Source organism: Corythoichthys intestinalis, chromosome 1 (genome assembly GCF_030265065.1).
Source record: "Corythoichthys intestinalis isolate RoL2023-P3 chromosome 1, ASM3026506v1, whole genome shotgun sequence".
NCBI classification, from domain to species: domain Eukaryota; kingdom Metazoa; phylum Chordata; class Actinopteri; order Syngnathiformes; family Syngnathidae; genus Corythoichthys; species Corythoichthys intestinalis.
In genome coordinates this window covers 33,302,755-33,330,733 of record NC_080395.1, presented here as the reverse complement: position 1 = coordinate 33,330,733, position 27,979 = coordinate 33,302,755, and the positions used below count along the sequence as shown (strand labels likewise).

The following is a 27,979-nucleotide window of genomic DNA, read 5'->3' as shown; positions in this document are numbered from 1 at the left end:
GCACAAAAGACAAGTCAGTCTTTCAATTTGCGATGGTAATAAGGGCTTTTAGGCCACGTTCACACTGAGTGCCAATTCCGATTTCTTTGCCTATGTACAGTGTGAAGAGTTCAAACCGGGGCTCATTTGTACAGTGGTACAATATTGCCTCTTGTTAAGAAAGAAATTTCAGGATACAAAAAAACCCCCGAAAATTCAAATTGGGCATCGCGCTCTACAGTATGAATGTAGCCTTAGTCAGTTCAACTAGTTCAGGGTGACAGTGATCCACCGTATAAATATCCGATGTGGTTCTTCTCTTGTTGGTCTTGTAGGGACACTGAGACTGCAGCTCTCTCAGACTTGGAGGTCATCTCCCAGCAGGTAGATGATGAGAACCAGTGCTTGGCTCCTCCGGTTCAGCTGGTGAGTTTCGGCTACCGAGACCTTCCTCTCGCAGCACTGGACCTCTCGCTGGCAGGCTCGCAGCTCCTTTCCAACCCTGACGAAGATGAAACAAGGGAAGGGTGAGTAAATTGATGATGAGTTTACTCTGACACACTGAAAGTGTTTTTTTACCTTCAAGCAACTATTTTGATATTACTTGTGTTTTTTGTATTTGTGACATGTTCACTGAAAAACCAACAGATTAATGAGTCATGAGAGATGTTTGATCATCCTGTCTTGTTCTTCCTGTCTAACCTTTCAAGTCTTTTCCATTTAATCGTCACTCTTGTTCTGTATTATGTTGAGGCCGGTTGCGCATAATCTACTGTGCTCCTTATACTTCTTACGGATTGCTCTCGAAAAATAATGTCAGATTGTTTTTAGGATCACAAATATTTATTTTAGTACCATAAATCTGAAAGCTTGCACGTCACGTCTCACATCTCCTTTACCTTTAGTACAAGATTTTTAATTTTTTTTTTAGCATCAATTGAAATTAAGATTTGCATGTACACTGATAATCCTGATGATAATTAGTATTAATTGAGACTAACCAATATCTGCATGAAGAAGGCTCAAGTCAAATGACTGACCAATCATTAGCGGTGGATTAAATGAATGACAAGAAGACCGACATATGTCTGCAAGCAGAATGTGTGACCTACCACTGGTGTTGCATGTAATGAGTCACACATACAGTATGTAGACTGTGTGTAATGATTGACATGTCTGCCTGAAGAAAGGGTTAAATGAGCCAGCAATTACTGGTTCTGCATGCAGACTGTGTTGCAAGGATAAAAATTGAACTGGAAAACATTAAAAGTTAAATATTGTACTTGTAATAGTGTAACTTAGATATTGTATATTAATGTAATACTAATGTATATTAAAAAATAAGATAATCCCTTCTGTTGCAGCCATTTTAGACGATTGGATAACATTATACAGTGGGGCAAATAAGTATTTAGTGAACCACTAATTGTGCAAGTTCTCCCACTTGAAAATATTAGAGAGGCCGGTAATTGTCAACATGGGTAAACCTCAACCATGAGAGACAGAATGTGGAAGAAAAAAAAAAACAGAAAATCACATGTTTGATTTTTAAAGAATTTATTTGCAAATCATAGTGGAAAATAAGTATTTGGTCAATACCAAAAGTTCATCTCAATACTCTGTACCCTTTGTTGGCAATAACGGAGGCCAAACGTTTTCTGTAACTCCTCACAAGCTTTTTACACACGGTTGCTGGTATTTCTGCCCATACCTCCATGCAGATCTCCTCTCGAGCAGTGAGGCTTTGGGGCTGTCGTTGGGCAACACGGACTTTCAACTCCCTCCACAGATTTTCTATGGGGTTGAGATCTGGAGACTGGCTAGGCCACTCCAGGACCTTGAAATGATTCTTACGAAGCCACTCCTTTGTTCCCCTGGCTGTGTGTTTGGGATCATTGTCATGCTGAAAGAGCCAGCCAGGTCTCATCTTCAATGGCCTTGCTGATGGAAGGAGATTTTCACTCAAAATCTCTCGATACATGGCCACATTCATTCTTTCCTTTACACGGATCAATCGTCCTGGTCCCTTTGCAGAAAAACAGCCCCAAAGCATGATGTTTCCACCCCCATGCTTCACAGTGGGTATGGTGTTCTTTGAATGCAATTCAGTATTCTTTACCTCCGAACACGATAACCTGTGTTTCTACTTAAAAGTTCTATTTTGGTTTCATCTGACCATAACACATTCTCCCAGTCCTCTTCTGGATCATCCAAATGCTCTCTAGCGAACCGCAGACGGGCCTGGACGTGTACTGGTTTCAGCAGGGGGACACGTCTGGCAGTGCAGGATTTGAGTCCCTGGCGGCGCATTGTTTTACTGATAGTAGCCTTTGTTACTGTGGTCCCAGCTCTCTGTAGGTTATTCACTAGGTCCCCCCTTGTGGTTCTGGGATTTTTGCTCACCGTTCTTGTTGTCATTTTGACGCCATGGGATGATATCTTGCATGGAGCCCCAGATTGAGGGAGGTTATCAGTGGTCTTGTATGTCTTGCATTTTCTAATAATTGCTCCCACGGTTGATTTCTTTACACCAAGCGTTTTACCTATTGCAGATTCAGTCTTCCCAGCCTGGTGCAGGTCTACAATTTTGTCTCTGGTGTCCTTCGACAGCTCTTTGGTCTTGGCCATAGTGGAGTTTGGAGCGTGACGGACTGAGGTTGTGGACAGGTGCCTTTTATACCTATAATGAGTTAAAACAGGTGCCATTAATACAGGAAACCCCCCCCCCACCCCCCCACCCAATATGCAGTTGTAACATTTTGATTAGATAGAAACTTTAACCTACGGAAATACATGCAAGTGTCTATGTGTGACATATGCAAAGGAGGTCACTTGCCACACATTGTTTTTCAGCCTGCTTCAGTCTTTCCATTGTGTCGTGCACCTGAGACTCCATCCCAGCTAAACATATGCTCTCAGCATGTCACTCATCAACACCATAAGCTAATGTACAGGATTCAATAGAACCACACTGTACATTCCAACCTGGGTCCAACTATATCATTTAGGTCAGTAAACCAGCCATTCGCAGAAGTGCAGCTGGCAGCAATGACGCTCACCACTTGTATGTGACTCTGGGTCATCTTTGATAAGAACAGCTCTGTATTTGCACCGATAAAGATTTTGGCTCTTGTTATTGCGCTGTTCTCCTTGTCAATTTATTTTCTGGTCCGGGGGAATGCTAGTGGGAAACACGACTGTGTCTACAGTGTTGAATTATGCATGCTGCATTTCCTATTGTAGCTCCACCAGTAAAGCACCTGCAAGGCAATGTTTTGTAAACAAGCTCCACTTTAAAGCTTGGGTCAGATGTGGGTTATGTCACTAATAATTCAGTGTACAGCCCACTTCTTAATTCCTTTTCAGGCAAAGTAAAGCATGTATTTTATTGTAATGGATTAAATTTTATAATCTCACAAGCAACCAGAAGATCGTATGGTATGGTATTTCCTGTAAAATCAGACTGTTTTACTTTTTACTTTTCCTTTCTTTTCACTCTCTTTTTGTTTTTACCACTACTATAATCCATCACAAGAATATCTCCTAAATGTCAGAAAACATCCTCATATTAAAGCCACTTGATTATAATAACTGCCTGCGATGAGTGTGTCTTGGGCACGTCAGTGACCTTTTGAGAACAATTCTTGTTTAATGTGTAGATTTCAGTGCCGCCGGGCCTCCGTCTGCTAATTTCACAATCAATATGCCTTTACAACATCCCGCAGCAGCAGCAAGCTATTAACCTCTTTAAATGACTATAATAAGTGTGGTGGGTGTCCGGCACCGTCACGGTTTACGACAACATTTATTTTTCCATGTTAGTGCTGGTGATGGGGAAGTCTCTAAATCTTGTCTATAACGTGTTATGTATATGTAACGATTACATTGGTCAGGGGTCAGCAACCCACGGCTCTAGAGCCGCATGCGCTCTTTAGCACTGCCCTAGTGGCTCCCTGGAGCTTTTTCAAAAATATTTGAAAATTGAAAAAGATGGTGGAGGGAAATATATTTTTTTGTTTTAATATGGTTTCTGTAGGAGGATAAACATGACACAAACGTTGTTCTAATTCATTAATATTGTAATGGAGGAAAACTTGAGGTGCCATCATACAACAGAGTAGTCTCATGGTGCGTCATACTCTATAGGATGCACTGCAGGGAAAATAAACATTTGATCATGAAGGCTCATTATGTATTTGTAGCCAACTTAGTTTGTTTTGATAGTATGCTAATATATCTAATGTAGGTATATAAGGTATGTGTTGCCTTCATCATAAGGCGTATGTAAGGCTTTTAATTTTTTGCTGCTCCAGACCTACACAGGGTACCCACGGGTTATTAGAAGTATTAAAAAAACATTGAATTTAGTTTTCCATTATTAAAGGTATTAAAAGTATAAAATTAGCTGTTGTAAGTCTGGAATTTTTTCACCGTGGTCTTAATTTTCAACAACATCTCAGTGCAACCTAAATTATATCCGTGACAAAGTTTTTTTTTTTTTTTTAAATCCATAACGAAGATGACGCGTAGAATTTTTATGATGCACTGCACTAATCGAAATGCAACTTGTGCGTGCCAAACCACCACAACAGGCAAAACGGAGAATCCATCCACCTCTGCATCGGCAATGCGTCCGTTTGTCGGTGGAACGAAAACCCTGCAGGCAGAAGTAGTGTGGATTCTGAACACCAAAACAGACCACCGTCCATATACTTCAAATGAGTTCATTGGTGATCTGTTTCGGATATTACGTCATTTTTCGTCGGCATCGGCTGTCACAATGTTGGTCATATTGCGTTTTGTTCCAGAGGGAGCGTTCCCGATGTCTTAACTGTCTTTTGTAACGAATTTTCAGTTGGCAGGAAAAAACGCACATTTTCTTAATGTTTATCTAGTCTCAGGGGTTGCGCTAGACTTTTTCGTTGTCTGTCATTTTGACTGACAGGGTCATAAAAATCCGGTCATAATCTATTTTTACCAGTCACTTAAATTTTTAAAATGATGATAATGACATTGTGGTGACCCTTTGGCATAATTCACCTTCCGTACTTGTGTGTCCATTTGGCCGAGCGCGTTACTGGCTACGACACAGTCACGTGACAGAGACATTTAAGAACCGCGCGCGTTCCGGCGTGAATAGAGAGTTCACAGAGAGCAGCAGAGCTACAGCGGTTGGACACAGCAATTCAAGCTAACAAGACTCTTAACATTGCATACCGCTTCAAGTAGTGATGGCCAAATGAAGCCTCATGAAGCAATGAAGCCTTGCAGCCAATCGGTTTGCACATGTAGCAAAGCTTCATTGTGCTTCATTTACTCTATGGCGCCATCAAGTGGTCTACAACAGGGGTCCCCAACCTATTCCACTAAGGTCCACTGTGGGTGCAGGATTTCATTCTTACCAAACAAGATGACAACACTTTTTCCCCAATCTGGTGTTTTACAAGTGCAATCAGTTGATTGCAGTCAGGTGTGGCTTGTTTTAGCAGAAGCCTCATTGGTTCAACTGCCTCTGCTGGATCAGCTGGAACAAAAACCAGGACCCACAGTGGGCCTTGAGGACTGCATTGGAGACCCCTGGTCTACAAGCCCAAGTGGTCAACATTTTTAAGAATTCAATGGTTATTTGATTATGACAAAGATATGAATGTGCTTATGTTAGTAATTTAGTATGTGAACAAAATACAAGTGCTAAGGATAATTTGTTATTCATTTTTGTTGAGAAATAATAGCTTTCCCACAGTGGCTGGCTTTAAACGGTTTCTTTTTTTGGACAATATTTCACCAGCTTTAGAAAATATTCTTTCACAAGGCACAGATGAAGCTGGGGTGCAGATAAATGTGAGTGCCAGTTTATATAAATTTGGGTAGGTATTCTTTTGTGCCTCCCAGTACACTAATGGATTGTTCATTCTGTTGATGTTTGGTTCAGATAGGTACACACACTCACATTTATATTAATGTAGTTCTTCTCCCTTACCTTATTGAAACCAATCAAATGAAAATGTTCCCATACAGGGGAGGGTCGCTTTTTTTGCGCAGTTTCCATCGCAAGCAAAGGACAAGGCTCGAAAAAAGATTGCACTGGTTGCACTGTTGCGCACAGATCATGTAACAAGTACAGGAGCCCGAAATGCACAAAATGTGAGATAACAGGTGATCGCCATTGCGTTTTGCAACCAATTTATACCGTAGTCTGTAGCCTACTGTGTTTGCAATGCGCGCCGAACGTCGGATCACTTCCGAAGCGTTTGACAGATCCAGCCGGCCGGCGAGGCTTCTCACGACATCATTTCCGGGTTCTGCCGAAATGACGCGCGCCTCGCTACAAGCTTCGTGGAAACACCCCTCCTATTACTCGACACAAGCTTCGGAACCCCGGCCCATTTCGTCCCATCACCAGTATTTAGTTTTCATTCAAATTAATATTCTGTCCGAACAAGCTTAACAGAGAATCCACACCGTGCCATCACACATCAAGCAGATGAATATGTAACTTTTTCTCCGCAGTGACAAAAACAGCTGACTGTGGCCCAGGTAGGTATGGAACAATGAAATTAATAGTTCACCTGCTGTGGCCTGAACGCAGTCTTCCTCGTGGTGCGCATGGACTTGAATTGCGTGCCCGCTTGTGCAGTCCCTGTTTTTTCACCTCTTTTATCAACACCATAGTCGTTTTGGGGCTTTTTGAAGAAACTTCGGACACTCAGTTGCTCTGACATTTTTCAGAGTAAAGCCAACGACGCCATGCATCAAGAGAGACAATAGCTAATTAATATGCCCACTCGCCACCCTGTGGTCTGGGGTGTGAATTGCAACCTGTCAAAATGACTGATGGACTTCAGTTTTTTCCGTCACCGTTTTAAAAAATCGGTCAACGACGGAAAATATTCGGTTAACGCGACCCCTGACTAGTCTACATATTGTTATGATCATTATAAATGCATTTACACAATGAAATAATGCTGGAAAAGTTTGTTAAACATAATGTTGCTCAAATCGTGTTTTTTTTTTTTTCCGGAGGGAGCATTCCCGACTTCATATTTGCAGCCAATTTAAGCTCATCAAGACTTTAAGATAGAGGTAAAATGGGGCCTAAAAAGTCCAGCCCGACCCGAACTGGTCCGCGGGTATTAAAGCCCGACCCGCGTTTTGTGTGATAACATTTGTGACGATGTCTGTATAAAGGCCTGTCTTTTATAACGAATTCTCAGTTGGCAGAAAAAAAAAACGCACATTTTCTTAATGTTTAAATAGACTACATGTTTTTATGATCATTATAAATTTATTTAAACAACGAAATAACGCTGGAAAAGTTTGTTAAATATAAATAAACAGATGCGGTTTTGCGGACTCGAAGAGGGGAAGATTAAAAAGGGCGTATAGGCACGTTCTGGCTCTGCAATGACCAGTGTTTCCCACAGGATTTTAGGAGACTGTGGTGGGAGGGTCTCTGACCCTCGGGGTAGGGTGTGTGTGTACATTTTCAAGCCTGGTGTATCTTTTTAGGGCATTTTGAGACCACTGAATGTAATATAAATTGCTGTATGCGGTGTCGCCGGATCGCGCCAAATGCAGCAGAATGCAGCAGACAGTAGTCCCGTAGCCTGGTACACCAGACTCAGCGGCAATATGTTCCAATCTGCGGTAAATTCGGTTTTACATGACCAAAAACACATCGAGTCGCTAAAACCAACAGTCTGTCTCGCGCTAGCCATGTTGAATATGTTGAAATGTCTCTCGCTAGTTTCTTGTCGCTTTACCGACGTCGCGTCAGCCCGTCGCTGATTGGTCCGCTCCGCTGTCTATTTGCTGTGGCTGGCTCCGCCCTGGAAATTTTTTTCTGCTGAATGGCTGGCCAGACTCATACTCTCATAGCCAGGCATGAAAATGGGTCAGGGGTTAAAAAGGTGAGAAGGGTGTGGAGGAAATATGTTCCAGTACACTGTACACCCCAACAAAATATTGAGCTCTTTCGACCCACACTGTGTTTCAGCAGGGCCGTGCAGAGACCGGTGGAGGGGCGGGTGCTCGTAGATCAAAAGGGGCACATGAACAAGTATTTAATTATTAGTAGTATTTAATACACCTTAAAACAACATAACTTCAATTTTAGCCAGCTTTAGATAATAATTGGCTGCGACTGTGACATAGTTTAATTGGGAGGGGGCAACAGTGAACAGAAATCAAAACTGTCATCAACACTTTCTGGCTGTGACTCAGTCAGTCTGCCTCTTTTCTTCCTTCAACCTCTGCATCAAAACTTCCTTCCTCAAGTTGTTCATCTGAGAACAAACCACATCAGATGGTCACTGAGCCACCAACAGCACAGTTTTCTCAAAACTATTATTTCATTATTATCCATACTTAACAACTCTAGCACCTAATGATTAATAAAGCAATGACATAAAATCTTATAGAAAAATAACATTGTAATTGTGTTTATAATTGTATTTAATACCCGACTATCCTCGCAAACTTGTTCTTATCAGGTCTGCTATTCACCCAGCTGATGAGGTATCCACTGCCTTTAGCAGCCTCATCCAACTCCTTTTTTTATCCCTCAATCTCCTTTCCCTACGAGGCATGTCTATGTAATGAAATATAAATATTAAAAAAAAAAAAAAAAAAAAAACACTCCCCGGTGGCTTTTAGTTTTAAAGCTTTCGTAATTTCTTTCTCTCTCAATAACGATGGAGGTAGATTTGTGTTTTTAATATTCAATCAAAAAACAAAGTTACTTCTATCAAAATCAAAGTTGCTTCAATCAAAATACAGTATACTTTTAATCCCAAAAAAGTCACTTCAATAAAAAAAAAAATGTTTTTGATTGCAAAAATAAATTTGAGACAAAAAAAGCATTTGAAAACTATTTTACTTGATTGAAACAAATTTTTCCATTGAAGTAATGTTGTTTTGCGTTGGGGCCACATTTTGGCTAGGACATTTGTGTCTTTATTATTCAATCAAATAAGTTGCTTCAAACAAAAAAATATATATAAAAAGAAAAACTTTGCACATGTGTCAATCACCGTTTAACAAAGCCTGAGAGGGTTTGAGTAGACTCACTATGAAGCATTTAATAAAGCCAAGCATTTTCTTACTACTTTATTCTTGTTCAAAAATAATTCGGTGGGGCAGTAACATGTTTAAAACTTATCATAATTCTTACATTTTGAAGTGCTTGAAAACCATTTATAAATGATACTTTGGTGAAAAAAGTGAAAAAACATGTCTTATATATATGTATCTTTTTTCCAATGTAAAATCTGAATAAATACATTGAACACGCACAAAAAAAAGGGGGGGGGGGGGCTACTTCGCGGTTTTCACTTATTGCGGCGGGTTCTGGTCCCCATTAACCGCGAAAAACGAGGGATCCCTGTATTTCTGAAAAGCTTTAAGAAGCAAGAGTCATTCCCACCACTCGTCGGGCCGGTGTTGTGCCGACACCGGCCGTCAGCTCAAGTCCCAGCCGAAAATAACGCGTCTCAGGTGGACGACGGGAGCGATACGAGGCGCCCCCCTCCATCCGAGAGCATGCCGCTTAATTTGACTCAACAGTGTGTTTCTTCTTTTATATTACCGCTAAATACACAAGCTTGACGCCAATTTAACGGGAGCTATTTTTTTTCATGGGAGATTTGGCTTGTCTGGCAGTGTTCAACGCAAGCTGCAACGAATGGCAGTAACTTTTTTTATATCGCAAAAATGTGAAAACGATTGAAACCATTACTCACCAAATTCAATCTGCTGGCAAATACAGGCAAGTGTGTATGCTGCGCTCTGGTCTGCCCCGGTGTGGATAAGGCCTGCTTTTTGTTTTCGCAGCTTTGCAATGCAACCAAAGGCTCTCCGAGCACTCCCATGTACAGGTAAGGAGTGCGCGCGAACTTTGGAATAATGGAACCCAGCTTGGGCCGATGATTGGTTCTCGTCAGAGGCCGCCAAAAAGAATTTATCCTCGGATCTACGCAATTCACGTAGGTCGCCCTTTTTGACTTCAAAATGGCGAATTTCGCCGAAAGGTGAGAGATTTTCATGCCTGCATAGCACAGCTATGAGTCTGGTGTACCAGGCTAGTAGTGCCGTCTATGAGCGCGACCTGTTGGCGCGTGTGTCTGTGTGTGTGCACGCGCGCGCGCGCTCTCGCTCGCACGAGTAGTAGAGTGGAGTGGGCTACAGCTTTGTAATCGGCTGACTGACGCATCTGATTATTATCTTTTTTTTTTTTTTTTTTTCGGCGGGGGGGGGTCAAACGAGACTGTGGCGGGCCGCCACAGTCTCGTTCATTGGTGGGAAACACTGATGACCATACAGTGCCTTCTTTTTTTTATCCAAATTATTTATTTTATAACAAGTATTCCTTAGTTTATCATTCATACATCGTTAATATATAGTTATTTCAAAAAGTTAGCGAGAAAGAACCCTGGCCCGGCCTGACGAAATAATTGACATTTTAATTTTGGTCATGTTTTCAGTTTAATTTAGCTGTTTCCAGCTTGCTATGTTTATAATTGCGATGTTTGTTTACCGCTTTTCTTCTTACTGCTAAGAGGGAGGAAGTTACATCGGCCGCCGCTATGATATTTAAGTCATCAGCCATCTGCTGTGACCCGGGAATTTAACGCCTGCTTTCACGCACACTGCTTCACATTTCAGTCGACACGGGAAATTGTTTTCACACACAACTGCTGCACGGTTAAGTCCCGCGATATTCCCGTTGTTTTGGAGTATGTGATAAGGGCTCAAGTTACATCCAGATACTTTAGGTTGCAGTTTATGGGTCATGCGAAGGTAGTGGACCTGCTTAAACATTTAGGTTTGCCTTTCGAATGAATGTGAATTTCGCCGTTTTAACTTGAGAGTTAGCCATGTTCACTGGGGTCTTGGCAGGTGCACGAGTGGCTAGCCTGTTACAGAAGATGGCTGGTCTCAGTCCTGTCCTCATCCTCTTTTTTTCCATAATTATTGTGTGCGTGTGTGTTTAAAAAAATTCTGACAGACTTTATTATGTTACTTTAAATGTGTTTTAATTGTATCTTCAATATATGTGCATTGTTTTGTCAAACACACTTAGTAATTGAGGTTAAATTTGATGTTGAGTGCTTTATTTATTTAATATGATTCAATATGATCTAAATAATGGGTGCGAGAAAAGTATTAATTTTCAGTTGAAATGGCATTAAAAAAAGGTCTTAAAAGTCTTGAATTTAGATTTATCAATCCTGGGGGGACCCTGCTATAGTATTTGGTTTTATTTTTCATTTTTTGGTCCGATATGGCTCTTTGAACATTTTGGGTTGCCGACCCCTGACATAGGTCCTGATTTACCAAAGGTTAGCGCTTGCAGAAAAATTTGAGTGCTCACCCAAACTAGCTGTTCTGCAAAAGGGACTCACCCAGAGTAATAGCAAAATGTTAGCACATACTGTATATTTATTTATTTATTTTAACTAAAATATACAATATTATCGTGGTGAGATGAATGCGTAGGCAAAATATGATAATATTTTAATAGTAATATATGAATCCATGAATCCATTGCTTCAGGTTGGTGGTGGTATTTCCAAGTTGTCAAATCAGCATTCTGTGTTCCTACCACCATGTCATCATACATGTTCGATATTGATATTCTGTGATCACACAGTCCTTCATTGCTAGGAATGTAGCAAGAGTGCACCAATGAGAGAGACAGATTGCTTAGCTCAATTTAAGGGAAATGGGGCAAAGGAAATCTTTTTTTTCTCTTTATGGCAGAGCAGGATGATGAAGTGTGTTTGAGCCGAGTCGAGACACAGGCTGTGGCAAAGCAATCCAGAGCCGTAAAAATTAAAACGTATAGGAGATGGAATGTTAGCGGCTCCACTGACCCAGCCCGAGAAAGTGGATTGCCCATTTCCACTCGCTCTGGAGTGTGTGTAAATGTCAGTAAAACTTATTTAAGGAAGTCGAAACATAAGAAAACTATTAACTTTTTTCATTTAGCCATTTGTTCAAGGTCCATATATATCTGCAGCTGATGAGCTATTTGGAATTGGATAAATTTAAAGTTTTATTTTGAAGTGTGTGGTGCTGACACTGCCTTTGTTGTTAATGTTGTTCCACCTAAATCCTGTAGGGTTCAGTGGTATCCATTTCAAACTGTTGCATATTGTTGAATCAAGTCACGAAACAAGCAATGTTTTTGAATGTCGCAGAGTTGATATGCTAATGCTTAAAACTATGCTAACATCAAAGCAGCGTACTTGAAAAGATAAAAAAAAAACAATAAAGCTCCCAATCTGTGTTTAGGTCAAGTTAGCATTACCTTATTCTCTGATATTTGCTATCACATTGTTTCATACTCATGCAGTCAAAATAATGTTAGATTGTAAATAGCTGCTTCGGTCATGATACAAGTTTGGTCTGCAGTGTGGCATAAATTTGGATTCCTTTCCAATGAGGGTTGGACTCCACCAACAATTCTGTTCATAACTTTTATGGACAGAATAGATTCAGTTGAGGCATGAGAGAGTCCAGTTTACTGGCCTCAGTGTTGCATCTCTGATTTCTGCAGATGATGTGATTCTGTTGGCTTCAAGTCATGATCGTCCATTCTCACTGGAGTGGTTCACAGCCTATTGTGTTTGGATCGGAATCAGCTCCTACAAATCTATGACCATGTATCACAGTCTGAAAAAGATGGAATGCCCTCTCTACTCGTCAGGGATGATGTTCAAGTTTAAGTATCTAAAGTTGTTCACAACTGAGGGAAGAATAGAATAGAACATTAGGGGAGGGGTTAGGGATCATTCACTGACTGATGAAGTAGCCTCAGGAGCAACTTCTAGTTAAATATCTTGCTCAAGCACCCTGAAGGGCTGAGGATTTAACCCACAATCTGTGGGTTGCGTTATGACCACTTTACCATCTGAGCCATGCCACCTTTAATCATGAGTTTGATATGCTAAAAGGCTGATCATTTATTACACTTTCATTGATTAAAATACTGTGGAATATGGCGCGAGTCGCCAGCTGTCCTCATTACATTCTCTCACAATCGGCCTCTCACCTTATAAACAGGTTTTCAGTTTAAAAGAGCAAACACCTGTGAATCATTACGAACTTTGTCAAAGCAATGAGCTATACATGAATACAGCAACAATCTTTCTAAACCAGTGCACATTCATGAAGATGAATCTGCACGCACTTCATGGTTCACCTTCCTTGACAAACCAAGTGTTGGAGCAAGCCAGTTTAACCATACAAAGGCTACCCAAAAGTATATAAGGCTTTGTTCGTAGTATATACATACCTACGTATGTGGATAAGAATCGGATGTCTATGTGACACCTCTGCAGTATAATCGCATACCTGCATGAATGCGACACATACGTCATCACCCAGTGATTTACGTCACCACTGTTCAACATACTGTACATCAAGAGTGGTCAACAAAACAAACAACAGATGTGAGCAAGCAATGGGGACGAAGGCGCACAAAGTAGCGTTTCCTTCCTTCGCTATCAGGTATAAAAAAATGTTTGGCTCCAGTAGCACAAAATAATCAAAGGTTGCCACTAAAGTGTGACTATGGAGACTTTGCTGTACTTTCACACATGTAACGACATGTTATAATGCGCATGCAGTGATTCCCTTCACACTGAAAGTCGCATAAAGCATATCTTTGCAATATGAACAGCTACGCAAAAAAATAAAAATCTGAATACTCAAAAAAATCGGAATTGGGAATATAGCCTAGACCAGGGATCCCCTACCGCCGGGGACCAGTACCGGTCCATGGCGCATTTGTTACCGGCCCGCAGAGAAATAATAATTCATTTGTTAACGACCGCAATCTGGTCTGTGCCTCTTGACACATCAGTATTCCTGTCTACTCTATTGACTAATCCGAGTAGAGATTTTTGTACGTCGTTACTAGGGTGTTTGCACGCCTATAGCAGCCCAGCGTCAGTCAATGTAAACAGTAATGTTAGCTGCTGTGGGCGTGTGCGGCGGGCGGCAACGTCTTTTGACAGCCTTTTTTTAATGGGGAAAAGGCCACCTTGCCGAGCCAGAAGAGGAGCCTACAACCAAGTCCATTCTGCATAATATGTGGCTAAGAGCTAGCAAACGAGGCAATAAAAGCGAATGCACTGAGAGCATCAAACCTCGTGGCGAACCGTATTGCTAAAGCCAAGAAACCTTTCACGATTGGAGAGGAACTTATTATGCCTGCGACCAAAGATATTTGCCCTCAAGTTTTAGGAGAGGCCGCTGTTATAAAAGGTTGATTTGGCGTATAGTAAGTTACATTTTCCCTACACTTAATGTTCGTTTTCTGCCCCGTCGTGTTATTTTACATTTACTGTAATTTTCTGCCACATGCTGCCGGTTCGTGAAAAAAAAGGCCCACATCAAACTGGTCTGTGGTGCAAAAAAGGTTGGGGACCACTGGCCTAGACTACTGCTGAGTGCCTAGGGTTTTTTCCCCCCCTAAAGACTTAAATTTTAATCCCAGAAATAAGGATTTTAACTAAGGTTTTTAATTTTTAAAAATTATATATGTATTGTTTTTATTTTTAAGGGCTACAAAGTAACTAAATAATCCAGAAATAAAATGACATTACCAAAGGAAACAAAAATATATGCTTTTTATACACTGCAACACTCCTGGAAAAAGTGGAAGAGGAAGTACTGTAAACAGTATGGTACTGTAACATGTTTTGAACTTTTGTTAAAAAAAAAAAAAAAAAAAAAGACCCAGATCGGGACTCTGTATCAGTAGATTCTCATAATCAGGTGACTCGGACTCTGGTGCAAAAATATGCGATCGGGACATCCCTACCCAGAACTACAAGATCAGAGAAAATGTCCCACCATTAGAAAGGCCCTTATAGTTAGGTATCCCCTAATGGAGTGAGCTATAACATTAATTGCACATATAAAGCCGAGGTGGATTAAAAATGAGAAAATTGATAGGTACGGTCCATTAAAATTATTTTATTAGTCACAGAGAAAAGGAGCAGATAAAAAGTGATTTATCTGAATCTTGTGGAATAGAAAAACTTGTAGAACTGGCTTATACCATTTCAAATGTGCTGCATTATCTTGTGTACCAGTATTTCATTTTTAACTATTGGAGTGTTGAAAGGAGTTTTAAAAGATATAAATAATTCCCCATGAACTAGGAAATAGCCTGTAACAAAAAGGGATAATGAAAAAAAACCCACAATTTTGGCGAGGAAAGTTTTATCTTGATCAGGGTCTGTTCACTTTGGTCCCCAGTTTGTATGGTTAATTTGTCAACCAAACTGTTTTCTTCATGTTTCTGAATGAACTCAGTGTGGTTTGGTTGTAGTAAGAAAGCAATTCCACATCGATCTGAAACCTTGTGACAAATGGCCCCGTCAGGTATGACCTTAGAACTAGAGGTAGTAAAACCGATACAACTGATGATTTAGACAGTATTTACACACACTGCCATTATTAGACTTTCTGCTTTACCACTCTATTTTGTGCAACATAACCATATCTTAAACATCTATGTACTTGCTCCAGAAACAAACTGTTTACTTACAGTGCCTTGCAAAAGTATTCGGCCCCCTTGAATCTTGCAACCTTTCGCCACATTTCAGGCTTCAAACATAAAGATATGAAATTTAATTTTTTTTGTCAAGAATTAACAACAAGTGGGACACAATCGTGAAGTGGAACAACATTTATTAGATAATTTAAACTTTTTTAACAAATAAAAAACTGAAAAGTGGGGCGTGCAATATTATTCGGCCCCTTTACTTTCAGTGCAGCAAACTCACTCCAGAAGTTCAGTGAGGATCTCTGAATGATCCAATGTTGTCCTAAATGACCGATGATGATAAATAGAATCCACCTATGTGTAATCAAGTCTCCGTATAAATGCACCTGCTCTGTGATAGTCTCAGGGTTCTGTTTAAAGTGCAGAGAGCATTATGAAAACCAAGGAACACACCAGGCAAGTCCGAGATACTGTTGTGGAGAAGTTTAAAGCCGGATTTGGATACAAAAAGATTTCCCAAGCTTTAAACATCTCAAGGAGCACTGTGCAAGCCATCATATTGAAATGGAAGGAGCATCAGACCACTGCAAATCTACCAAGACCCGGCCGTCCTTCCAAACTTTCTTCTCAAACAAGGAGAAAACTGATTAGAGATGCAGCCAAGAGGCCCATGATCACTCTGGATGAACTGCAGAGATCTACAGCTGAGGTGGGAGAGTCTGTCCATAGGACAACAATCAGTCGTACACTGCACAAATCTGGCTTTTATGGAAGAGTGGCAAGAAGGAAGCCATTTCTCAAAGATATCCATAAAAAGTCTCGTTTAAAGTTTGCCACAAGCCACCTGGGAGACACACCAAACGTGTGGAAGAAGGTGCTCTGGTCAGATGAAACCAAAATTGAACTTTTTGGCCACAATGCAAAACGATATGTTTGGCGTAAAAGCAACACAGCTCATCACCCTGAACACACCATCCCCACTGTCAAACATGGTGGTGGCAGCATCATGGTTTGGGCTTGCTTTTCTTCAGCAGGGACAGGGAAGATGGTTAAAATTGACGGGAAGATGGATGCAGCCAAATACAGGAACATTCTGGAAGAAAACCTGTTGGAATCTGCACAAGACCTGAGACTGGGAAGGAGATTTATCTTCCAACAGGACAATGATCCAAAACATAAAGCCAAATCTACAATGGAATGGTTCAAAAATAAACGTATCCAGGTGTTAGAATGGCCAAGTCAAAGTCCAGACCTGAATCCAATCGAGAATCTGTGGAAAGAGCTGAAGACTGCTGTTCACAAACACTCTCCATCCAACCTCACTGAGCTCGAGCTGTTTTGCAAGGAAGAATGGGTAAGAATGTCAGTCTCTCGATGTGCAAAACTGATAGAAACATACCCCAAGCGACTTGCAGCTGTAATTGGAGCAAAAGGTGGCGCTACAAAGTATTAACGCAAGGGGGCCGAATAATATTGCACGCCCCACTTTTCAGTTTTTTATTTGTTAAAAAAGTTTAAATTATCCAATAAATTTTGTTCCACTTCACGATTGTGTCCCACTTGTTGTTGATTCTTGACAAAAAATTAAAATTTTATATCTTTATGTTTGAAGCCTGAAATGTGGCGAAAGGTTGCAAGGTTCAAGGGGGCCGAATACTTTTGCAAGGCACTGTACATTTACCTGTGACGTCCAAGAATGGGCAGCTATAACATACAGTTACACCAATTTTGAAAATGCTGTCGCCTGCAAAATTGCCCAGATTTTTCAAATACAGTGGTACTTTGACATACGATCGCTTCGACACGTGATGTTTTCGACATCCGACGTAAAATTTGACTCGCCATTTGTTTTTACATTCGATGACAAACTTGAAATACGACGATTTATGTCAGTACCGCAGTTTCTTTGTTTTCCAGCAAGACAGACGCACGGCTGATTTTTTTTTTTTTTTTTTTTTTGTGAGAGAACATAGGTTCCAAGAATTTTAGTCCAGGTGGTGAAAAAAGGGAAGAGGTGACGCCTACCATTAAAATGAATATGGAAATGATAGAAAAATATGAACGTAATGTGCGCATCCATGAACTAGCTCGGCAATAAGGCCGTACAATGTCCACGATCTCCGACCTCCGTTTGCCATTCTTTATAAGTTAACGCGACAATTATTATTATTGTAACATCGCCAAAGAAATTGCCAGCTTCGTCAGGTTTTTGATCATTTCAGAACTTGTGCAAGACAGCACGGCTACTGTCCAAGGCAGCAGACGCCCAACAACAGAATATGAAAAGTGAAAGTAAAAACTTTAATGCACTCTGTCTCACTTCGTTGTCAGCCACGCGGTACGTTTAGGTAAACCAGGCAAAACTCATCCGCCACATTAGAACCCAATTCGTTACATTATTACATGTATTATTATTACTATTATTAGTCTGATTTTTAGTCCATTAGTCCGATTTTTTATTTATAATTTATTTGTTTTGATCTGTGTATTTGCTACATGCAATAGTACCAGCAGTATTTGTTAAGAATTTACTGTAGGTTTTCGGGCTGTGGTACGAATTAATGGAATTATAATGTGTTCTTATGGGAAAATCCTGCTCGACATACGACCATTTCGACTTACAAACAAGGTCCTGGAACAAATTAACTTCTTATGTAAAGGTTCCACTGTACAAGTAGTCCCCGGGTTACGAACAAGTTCCGTTCCTACACTGGTGACGTAACCCGAATTTCTGCGTAAATCGGAATTAACTCCTTAAGTACCCCGAAATGCCCCCTAAATCTCAAAAGAACCATCAAAAAACATGTATTACACGTCATTGTACTGTCCTTGCCAAGACGGAGATCAATCCTAGACGGCGAGCTAAGATGTAATCTTTCCCCTCTCTCACTCGGCCTCGTGACTTCTTCGTGGAAGCAAATGTGCTCTTCCTCACGTTCTTCTTTGTGTAATTGCACTCTTACTCGCGTGTGTACTACATGCTCTACGCTTCCTGCGGAAAATAAAAGCATGCATCGAATACAAAAGTCAACATTATCATACCTGTCAAGTTGTACAGTTTTGGCGTAATTTGTACAAGTGAGCACTGATTTTTAAATGTGTACGCAGGACGTTCAAAATCTGTACTTTTTTTATGCATTGTTTTTTTTTTTTCTCCGTTCGGATTTTGTCACCGTTTTGGCAACGAGACAATGTGCATTACTATGAGTTACTATGTTGGTTGAATGACGTGAGAAAAGTCAGAGACATGGAGAGAGAAGATTGTTCTGACGCTGTAGCAAACGTGATGCTAGGATAGATGGCTCCAGTATTTCCTGACTGTAGCCGACAGCCTACAATCTAAGCCTAGATATCACATGCATATAGACCCTACTCACATGACGTCACAACCACGCCTCCGCGCCATATAGTCCGTCTACTCGTCGTGTTGACGCATTACCGCTACGTAAATTCCTCCTATTATGGCGTGTTTTTCTGCTCGTTAACATTAATAATCAAAATGGTGAAGGGGTGTGTGGCGTTTGTTTGCAATAACAGAGAAGATAGACGGAGAAACTTGAAGTTCTACCGTATTCCGAGAGACCGGAGAGGAGAGCGAGATGGACTGTTGCAATTCGACGAGAAAACCGGGCTCCAAACGATTACCACAGATTATGTAGTAGTCATTTTATATCTGGTAAAATGCATTTAATATATATTTAGAGGGTTTTGGGCTGACAACCACAATTAAGATCATTGCGAGGCTAATCGCCGACAACATACAGTTTCAAATTCAAGATGCTTATTTCTTCCACCATCATTACATTTTGAATAATATTTAGCTGGTACCAAGTGAAAGAAGCTGGCCTCGTCTACGGATCATCAGTTAAACAGGTGTGTCCAAACCTTTTGCAAAGGGGGCCAGATTTGGTGTGGTAAAAATGCGGGGGGCTACCTTTGCTGATTTACATAGAACAATATATTTTAACACATTTTAGCAAGCCCTTCTGTGTGTCACATTTGCTTTATTATTTTTTTTAATTCATAATTTCAACAGTCTCGTCTTTGTGGCGTTCTCTTTCGACACTCGGGCTCTTGCGAAATACTGCTGCTGTGAAATTAAACTAGCTTCAAGTTGCTATAATTTCTCGCTGCGTATCTTCGCTGTAATGTTGTCGTACATGTCAGCGTGTCTTGTTCGGTAATATCATTATCGCGTCACATCGAACTCTTTGAAAACAGCGACTGTCTCTTTGCAAATGAGGCAGACACAGTTGTTGCGTGTTTTATTGAAGAAATAGTCCAATATCCACCTATCCTTGAAGTGTCGGCCATCGCAGTCAACTTTTTTTTATTGATTGTCGCCATTTTAGAAAATTGGAAATAAAGGGTCACACGGGGTAATGTTGCTTAGAGTGCTGCTGTTAAAAGTTTTTCAAACTTTCGTTAGAATAGGCTGATTTTGTGTGGACAAGATAGTTGTAGATATCAGGGTAGCAGATGTCAGGCAGAGAGGGCGAAGACAGCGGGTCGAAAAATATCGATTTATGCATCAAATATGGATCTGGCGAATGGATAGACTGAATCTTTTCCACATAACGCCTTTTATGCAACGCGTCCAATGAGTTTACAGCGTCTGAAAGCACCGGGGCTTCCATGAATTGCACTATAAATTGCACGACAAATTGAAACCATTGAGAATACGGATAAACAAAGACGGACAATATGGCGGCCGGATACAGCGACACGTCATTCTGTGACGTTGGTGAGTAGGGTCTATAGACCTACATGCGAAATGACAGACTCGGCGGCGTTAGTAAACACCCGCCATCTTAAAGCAGTAGACTTCTCAGAAAGGCTCTGTTGTAGTGAACCTTCCTAGCGAATCTAAGTAACTTTTTATCTAAAATACTCCTAAATCGGCAAAATCTTGACTTGAATCTATCTTTAAATGATGAAACAGTTTTAAAACTTTCACATGTTGAAAGTAGACAGAAGGGAACTAATGCAAATACGGGAGCAATTTTAACAACTTTAACAGTTGATTCACAACATTAGATGACTTCCAAAAATAGCAGAAGTTACTATGTTTTTTTTTTGTTTTGTTTTTTTTAAATGAAGAAAAAAAACATGAAAGGTAACACCTGTTACTTTGCCAAGTAACTAATTACTCTTACATTCAGGTAACTGAGTTACTAACTCAATTACTTTTTGGGAAAAGTAATTTGTAACTGTAATTAATTTTTAAAAGTAATATTAACAACACTGGTCATAAAGATGAAGTCTGCAGAATGAACAGGGATGAAAGCGGAGATTTTATTCTGCCAATTTGTTGCCGAACACAATTTGCCTGCAACTATTGCTGATCACTTCTCATATTAGCAAAAGAAATGTTCCCTGACTCAATGATTGCATCGGAAAGTTTATTTTATCAATTGACCTTTTTAATTTATAATTGGACACACTAACAAACTAAATTGTGAGCTGAAGTGCCATGAAGTGCAGCCATCAAGACATGATAAAAATTGCCAAAAGTGCTACATACAATTATAACAAAAGTCACTGTTAAATTTTTAGTAATTATGATGTAGCTGAAGATATTGATTGTTCTTTGATTGCACTAGGTTATATGTGGCAATATTACCAATAAATTCATATTATTTTAAAAACTGAGTTTGATTTTTGTCTCATAGTGCACGCTATATACAACGTAAGATTAGTCACCAATTTGTAAGGGCATACGTCACTATTTGCAAGCTATCCATTGGCCTCGGGTGGACAGGCATGCATTATAATCAAATACACACATCGCCAAAGGGCAGATCAGCCATATAAATAAAATAAAGTAAAAAATAAGAAACTGTGAGGTACAATAAGGTACTGTTTACGCAACTTTAAAAAACGCAACTTAAAAAACAAACAAACAAACAAACAATCACTGGAGACAAAATGGCAGATGGGACACCGGTTTTGTAAAGTCGAAATCACGTAAGTCTGGTACGACATAACCCGGGGACTACCTGTATTAATGAAAGCTAATCTTACTTCATGGTTATATTTATTAGTATTGCTCGTTCATAAATGTTCTTTTAACCTATAATATTATATTAACCTATAGAAAAGCATATATAGTTTTTTACCATACCCAACAATGGAAGGAAATTCACAAACTGAATCGGACCAAAGAAATCCAACTGTGGTCATTCAAGTTCAACATTAGCTCCTAATAAAAAAATGGCTCCATCGCAGTTTGTATCTAATGCAAAGCCAGTGCGCGTTTTATAGCGGGAAGCAAGCGGTGGGGATTAATCACAACGAGAGAGCTGCCACGGCGTGATGAAGCACCTTCTGTCAGCCACGTTTGCATATCATAGCCGTTAGCATTGTGAAGGTGGTGCTGACCTTACCGCTATCTCTCACACTTTTCGCCGCAGAAGTGAGCACGGCGTCCGTGTGCACGCGGCAACGGAACGCCAGCAAATGTATTTATAAACCAAGCGCAAGCTAAAAGCCGGGCCTGTGTGCATGGCGGTTGTTATCTAATCCTCTGTAATCATGCTTCACTTCATATTCCAATTTATCCTGGGCTGTCACACCTCATTAGGAACAATGGCATTCCTTCATTGATGCTTCTGAATATTTAGATAGGCTCGCTTTTCCACATTTTTTTCCTTTAACCCTCATTTTGAATCATTGGTTGCCATTGACCATGCTAGATGTCAAATCCATTTTGATTGGGAGAGGGTGAATGAACATTTTTTCCAGCACTATCAGTGGCACTGATTTTTTAAAATTTTTTATTTGGTCGTAATGGTTAACGCATTCAACCAACATTCGCCAAAGCAGAAGCAGTGACATTGGCTAATTATCCCTCTGTACCAAATGTTATTATTGTGGCCTACATGACGCAAAATGTAATGTTGACGTACTGTATGTGTACGCAAGGTCTTTAGCGATTTAAGGTTTCTTACTGTAGGGGAAACTCAACTTTGAACACCAAGACAAGTGTTACCTCGATAGCTCGATTAGAGATATGAATCAGACCCCAACAATGGATTGCTTTTCTTCGAAGGCTTTATGAACAAGAGCTCTCGGGTACAAACGTGGAGCCACGCACGAAGCGTCTTCTCCGCATGTGGACAACAGATAATTGCAAGGCATGCCTCTATTTATCGGTTGACATCATAGAAACAAAACCAAAACTTACTATAGCATATCCTGGTAAACACATCTCAAGTTACAGAAAAACATCTCTCATAGGGGAAAACCACCTCAAGTAACAACCTTGAACAGCGGCTGTGGCTAGAATGAAGTCTAATAAGCCACAGTTGCCATATTGTATTCATTCAGGGCATATTGGACAACACAGGAACATAACAGTCCATATTTGGGCATATTGTGATACAGTCTACAGTAGTCAAGGCAATGAGAAGGCACACTCAACAGACTAATATAACAATGATGCTCTATGCTACAATGTTCTTATGCAAGCATGAAAAAAGCATACAAAATATAAAGTATAATGGTTGTGTTTTAAGCATGAATAAAATTTTCTCACACTTACACTTAAAAGGGTTAATATCTCTATTTTTTAAATTTTACATATTTCAGCTGTGCTTTGGATTCCTCTTGTACTTTTTCCCCCTTTCCTATTATCAAGTTGAATGCTCGGGATCACACGATAACCCGTTGTAAATCTTGTTCTGCTCACTTATCGCCACATCTCATCGATCAATGGCTCCCGTTGGTCAGGCCCAAGAGAGCCTCCAAGTTGCGCATGGGAGGTTCAGTTAACTGCATTGTCGCGCCAATCAAGAGAGGAGTGGGCGCCATGGTGGGAGGTGGTATTTGGAGCTGGTATCGAGGGCCAATTGCAGTGTTAGCAGTTTTGGTGGGTAAAGTGTACTTATTAATAGAGTTGGGTCCATCCATCTTCCTGTCTAGAAGAAAATTCTGGGAAAACCAAGGTGGTGTGGGTTTGTGTTCAGCAGTTTTATGTCTGCCCACTCTCCCACACAGTGGGCAAGCTTCTTTTATTTGTTCTCTCCGCTTATTTATTTAATTTCCAGGTTCCATTTCAGTGCTTTTTGTTTGTGCCGATGGCACTATCAAGGCTTATTTATTCAACTTTTTTAATGGTTGACTGACAGACGAGTGAGTGACAACTTAAGCAATCCTAAAGATGATGATGGTCATGCTTCCTGCATCCGATCTACAGTCTCTTGTCCTGTTCATCTTCATCTTATGAGCATGGAGACTCATTTTTCAAAGCTTGACCATGACCTCTCAAAGACTGCTTCTGAGGGAGGAGTAAAACTCCAAATATGTTGGGATGAGTACAGTTGAGATTGAATGTTCTGATGGCACAAAAATACCCACACTGTGCCTCTAAATGACTTGCTGGAGACTACGAGAGCATCAAACAAGATTAGCAAAATAAGAAAGAAGTTATGATTTTGTATTTTCATTACAACTTCTACTTGTTTCACAGGACAATATGCGTATAGTGTCAGTAAGTCTACATCATTATGATTTTGTATTTTCATTACAACTTCTACTTGTTTCACAGGACAATATGTGTATAGTGTCAGTAAGTCTACATCAATAATAGATGCATGGAATGTAAATTTAATGTCAGACAACCCACACAGTAATCCTCCTTCTACAAATTCAGCAGTACATCACATCATTCAAGGTGAGCCTTTTTTTTTTTTTTTAAATTAAAATTGTATTTAATCTTAATGCACTGTAGTTTGGTTAATACTTTGATGGCACTTTATTTTTGTTTTGATTAATTTATACAGTGATCCCGTTTGTTGCGGTTAATAGCGATCACCCAAAAAAATAATATTTTTTGGGGTGTGTTCAATGTATTTATTTAAACGAGTAGTAAAGTATAATAAAAAAAAAGAATAAATAAAACAGAAGACAAAAACACCTTATATGTACTAGTTGTATAGAGTTCATTTTGCCTACACTTATATATTCGTCAAACCCTTTCTTTTATCCCAGGCAATAGTAGGTGGTTTTATTTACCTGACATGTTTCAGCGGGCACTTCCACCTTCGTCAGAGGGTCACTGATGTTGGTGTGACGCGTCTTTATCAGCTGATGGATGAAGGCGTGCCCTCTACTGCCCATTCACTCTTCCAAGATGCTGTTCCAGGTCGTAGAGAGCATGTATGCCCCCTCGTCCCTGTACAGACAGAGCAGAGCAGGAGTGGGGAAGAGGCAAAAAAGTTGTGACACCGAGCATACGCGATGCTAGGTGGCTCCAATAATACCTGACTGTAGCTGATAGCCTACAAACTACGCCCACATGATATGGTAGATATGGTAGACATGGTAGATATCACATATATATATACAACTTAATGCGAAATGACAGACACAGGGGTGTTAGCAAGATGTACAGTATAGGAACTAGATGCGTTAGTAAACAGCCGCCATCTTAAAGCAGTAGACTTCTTAGGAAGGCTCTGTTGTAGAGAACCTTCCTTGCGAACCTAAGTAACTTTTTATCTAAAATACTCCTAAATCGGCTGAATCTTGACTTGAATCCATCTTTAAATGATGAAACAGTTTTAAAACTTCCATATGTCAAAAGTAGATATAAGGGAACTACTGCAATAATAGGAGCAATTTTAACAACTTTTAACAGTTGATTCAGGGTAAAGGGTAAATTAGAGTAAAGAATTGGGCTAGGGCCAATTGTCCCAAAAACCTTTTACACTTCATATAGTGTGAAGTTTTTTTTTTAAGGAAAAAAAACAAAATAAAACATGAAAATTATCACCAGTTACTTTGCCAAGTTCTTACATTCAGGTAACTGAGTTACTAACACATTTACTTTTTGGGAGAAGTAATTTGTAACTATAAATAAATACTTTTTTAAAGTAAGATTACCAACACTGATCGTGATAATCGTGATCGCCAATACCGTGATCATTGTTCAATAATCAAATCATAGCACCCTGAATCGTTATCGAATCGAATCGTTGGGTTCCTCCCACAGATCACTGAAACACAGAGTGGGTCGGCAGAGCTCAGTATTTTGTTGGGTTGTACAGTGTACCGGAACATATTTCCTCCACACCCTTCTCACTTTTTTTTAACCCCTGACCCAGTTTCATGCCTGATTAAAGTTAACAATGACTGACAGACGTTGATGTTGCCAGAGAACCGAGCTTCAAAGCGACACATGCGTCAATCATCTTTTAACAACTCATTATGTGTAAGACAGCAGCTTTGGATTTGAGTGGACCCACTCAATGAAGCATTTAATAAAGCCAAGCATTTTTCTGCTTTATTCCTGTTTAAAAATTATTTGGTGGGACAGGAACATGTTTAAAACTAATCATATTTATTACATTTCAAGTGCTTGAAAACGATTTATTAAAAATATACTGGGGCTAGGGCTGTCAAACGATTAAAATTTTTAATCGAGTTAATCACAGCTTAAAAATTAATTAATCGTAATCAATCGCAATTCAAACCATCTATAAAATATGCAATCTTTTTCTGTAAATTAGTTTTGGAATGGAAAGATAAGACACAAGATGGATATATGAATTCAACATACTGTACATAAGTAGTGTATTTGTTTATTGTAGCAATAAATCCACAAGATGGCATTAACGTTATTAACATTTTGTTAAAGCAATCCATGGATAGAAAGACTTGTAGTTCTTAAAAGATAAATGTTAGCACAAGTTATAGAAATTTTGTATTAAAACCTCTCTTATTGTTTTCGTTTGAATAAAATTTGTAAAATTTTCAATCAAAAAATAAACTAGTATCTCGCCATTTGTTGATGTCAATAATTACACAATGCTCATGGTGCTGAAACCCATAAAATCAGTCGCACCCAAGCGCCAGCAGAGGGTGACAAAACACCAAAAAACACAAGTAACAAATGGACATGACACTGTGCTGTCCTTTTAATCTGTTTGAGCGGGGCATGTGCGTTAAATGCGTCAAATATTTTAACGTGATTAATTAAAAAAATTAATTACCGCCCATTAACGTGATAATTTTGACAGCCCTAATTTATACATAAGATATATTTTTTTAAAATTATACTTCATAAAAAAAATATGAAAAACATGTCTTATAAATAATATTTATATATCTTTCCAATGCTGACTCTTGAATAAATACATTGAACACACAGACATTTTTTTTTTTTTTTTTTTTGGTTTTGTTTTGAGAGGGGGGCTACTTCGTGCTTTTTCCTCTTATCGCGGTGGGTTCTGGTCCCCATCAACTGCGAAAAACGAGGGATCAATTTAATTATGATATAAATTAGACATATATAAACCGCGAAAAACGAGGGATCATTGTAATTATATAAATTAGACATATATAAAAGAAAATGATTTTTACATATATATACATGTGTATATCAGCACATTTTTAAATAAAATACAGTATTTATTTATTTTTTGTAATTGAAAAAAATCTGCGATAGACATAGGGCACGAAGTTTGAAGCGCAAAGTGGCGAGAAAATTACATTAAATGAATGGCAATTAACAGTTGTTTTTGTTGTTTTTCATTGATCATGAAATACAGATTTTTATTTGCAAGCACAATTAGATGTATAAAAGATTCTTCAAAATACGTATCTAAATATCTGGTGTAAATCAGCAATTTCATGACAATGCGATTCTTTGAATGAAACATAATTTTTGACGATATTACAAAGTCTGCAATGATTCGTTTAAAGGACAAACGACCGATTTAATATGTACACGTTTGTGTACAAATTTAACCCAATCACTTCCATTTCACCTAACGCATTAGAAAAAAAATACAAAACTTTTTTGATGTTTTGGACAAATTTGTTACCGAAATATTTTATACATTTGAATGCTTTTTAACAAAAACCGTCATACCTAAAAGATCACGATATTAATTGGTTTTGCTTAACTTTGAAATATTGATACAGATCGATTAATTGCTACAACCTTCCTAATATCTAGTAGTTAAGCCTATGAATATTCTCAGTCAACCTGGTCATTTCATTCTGAGTCTTGAATTGAACTGATGGAAAATGGACTGCTCTGTCTAGGTAGGCATTCATTCGCTCATCTGAGATCAACCTAAATAATAGGTACATGAAAACAGCCAATCATCTCCACAGTCATGCCGCCAAGCTATACAACACATAAACACGTTGCAATTAAGCGGTAACATTTGGCTCTCTGTTGCCAGACTACCACCCACTCGCACCCCCAACAGCTTTCTGGTTTTAGTAGAGCACACCTGAGCTGTGGCATGATGTCACCTTCCGTCCCGTTGGAAAGGTTCTCGCCTGCCAGACCCTGAAACGGTAGCATATGCTGCTGATGCGGCTGTTCTAAATGTGCAAAGGGTCCAGATGGTTCTTCTAAATGTGACGTTAGCAAGGGTGTAAAAGAGGAAAGTTCATCATTGCCACCCACCACCAGATTTGGGGCGAAGGTCAAAAAATCCAATTTTGGTAACAACTCCTTTGGTC

The 27,979-nt window shown here is 39.5% G+C and overlaps 1 protein-coding gene and 1 long non-coding RNA gene across 5 annotated transcripts in view; one reads left to right on the top strand and one right to left on the bottom strand.

The window, feature by feature from the left end:
* LOC130914338 (transmembrane protein 266-like) overlaps positions 1–27,979 on the top strand; it is a 103,306-nt gene that overhangs the window by 19,768 nt on the left and 55,559 nt on the right. For 3 of the 4 annotated variants that reach the window (XR_009062891.1, XM_057833434.1, XM_057833419.1), the window contains exon 1: positions 14–506. Coding sequence is in view for 3 of the 4 variants with exons in the window: in XM_057833434.1 (XP_057689417.1) it covers positions 286–506 (221 nt within the window). In the remaining variant the exon portion in view is untranslated. Of the gene's footprint in view, positions 1–13; positions 507–27,979 lie in introns of those variants that run through there. The other variant, XM_057833442.1, reaches the window with a different exon arrangement.
* Positions 20–27,929, bottom strand: LOC130914355 (uncharacterized). Its single transcript, XR_009062895.1, has 3 exons — positions 27,745–27,929; positions 24,515–24,674; positions 20–481 (listed from the first exon to the last, which is right to left on the bottom strand). It is a non-coding gene; the product is annotated as an uncharacterized LOC130914355 (long non-coding RNA).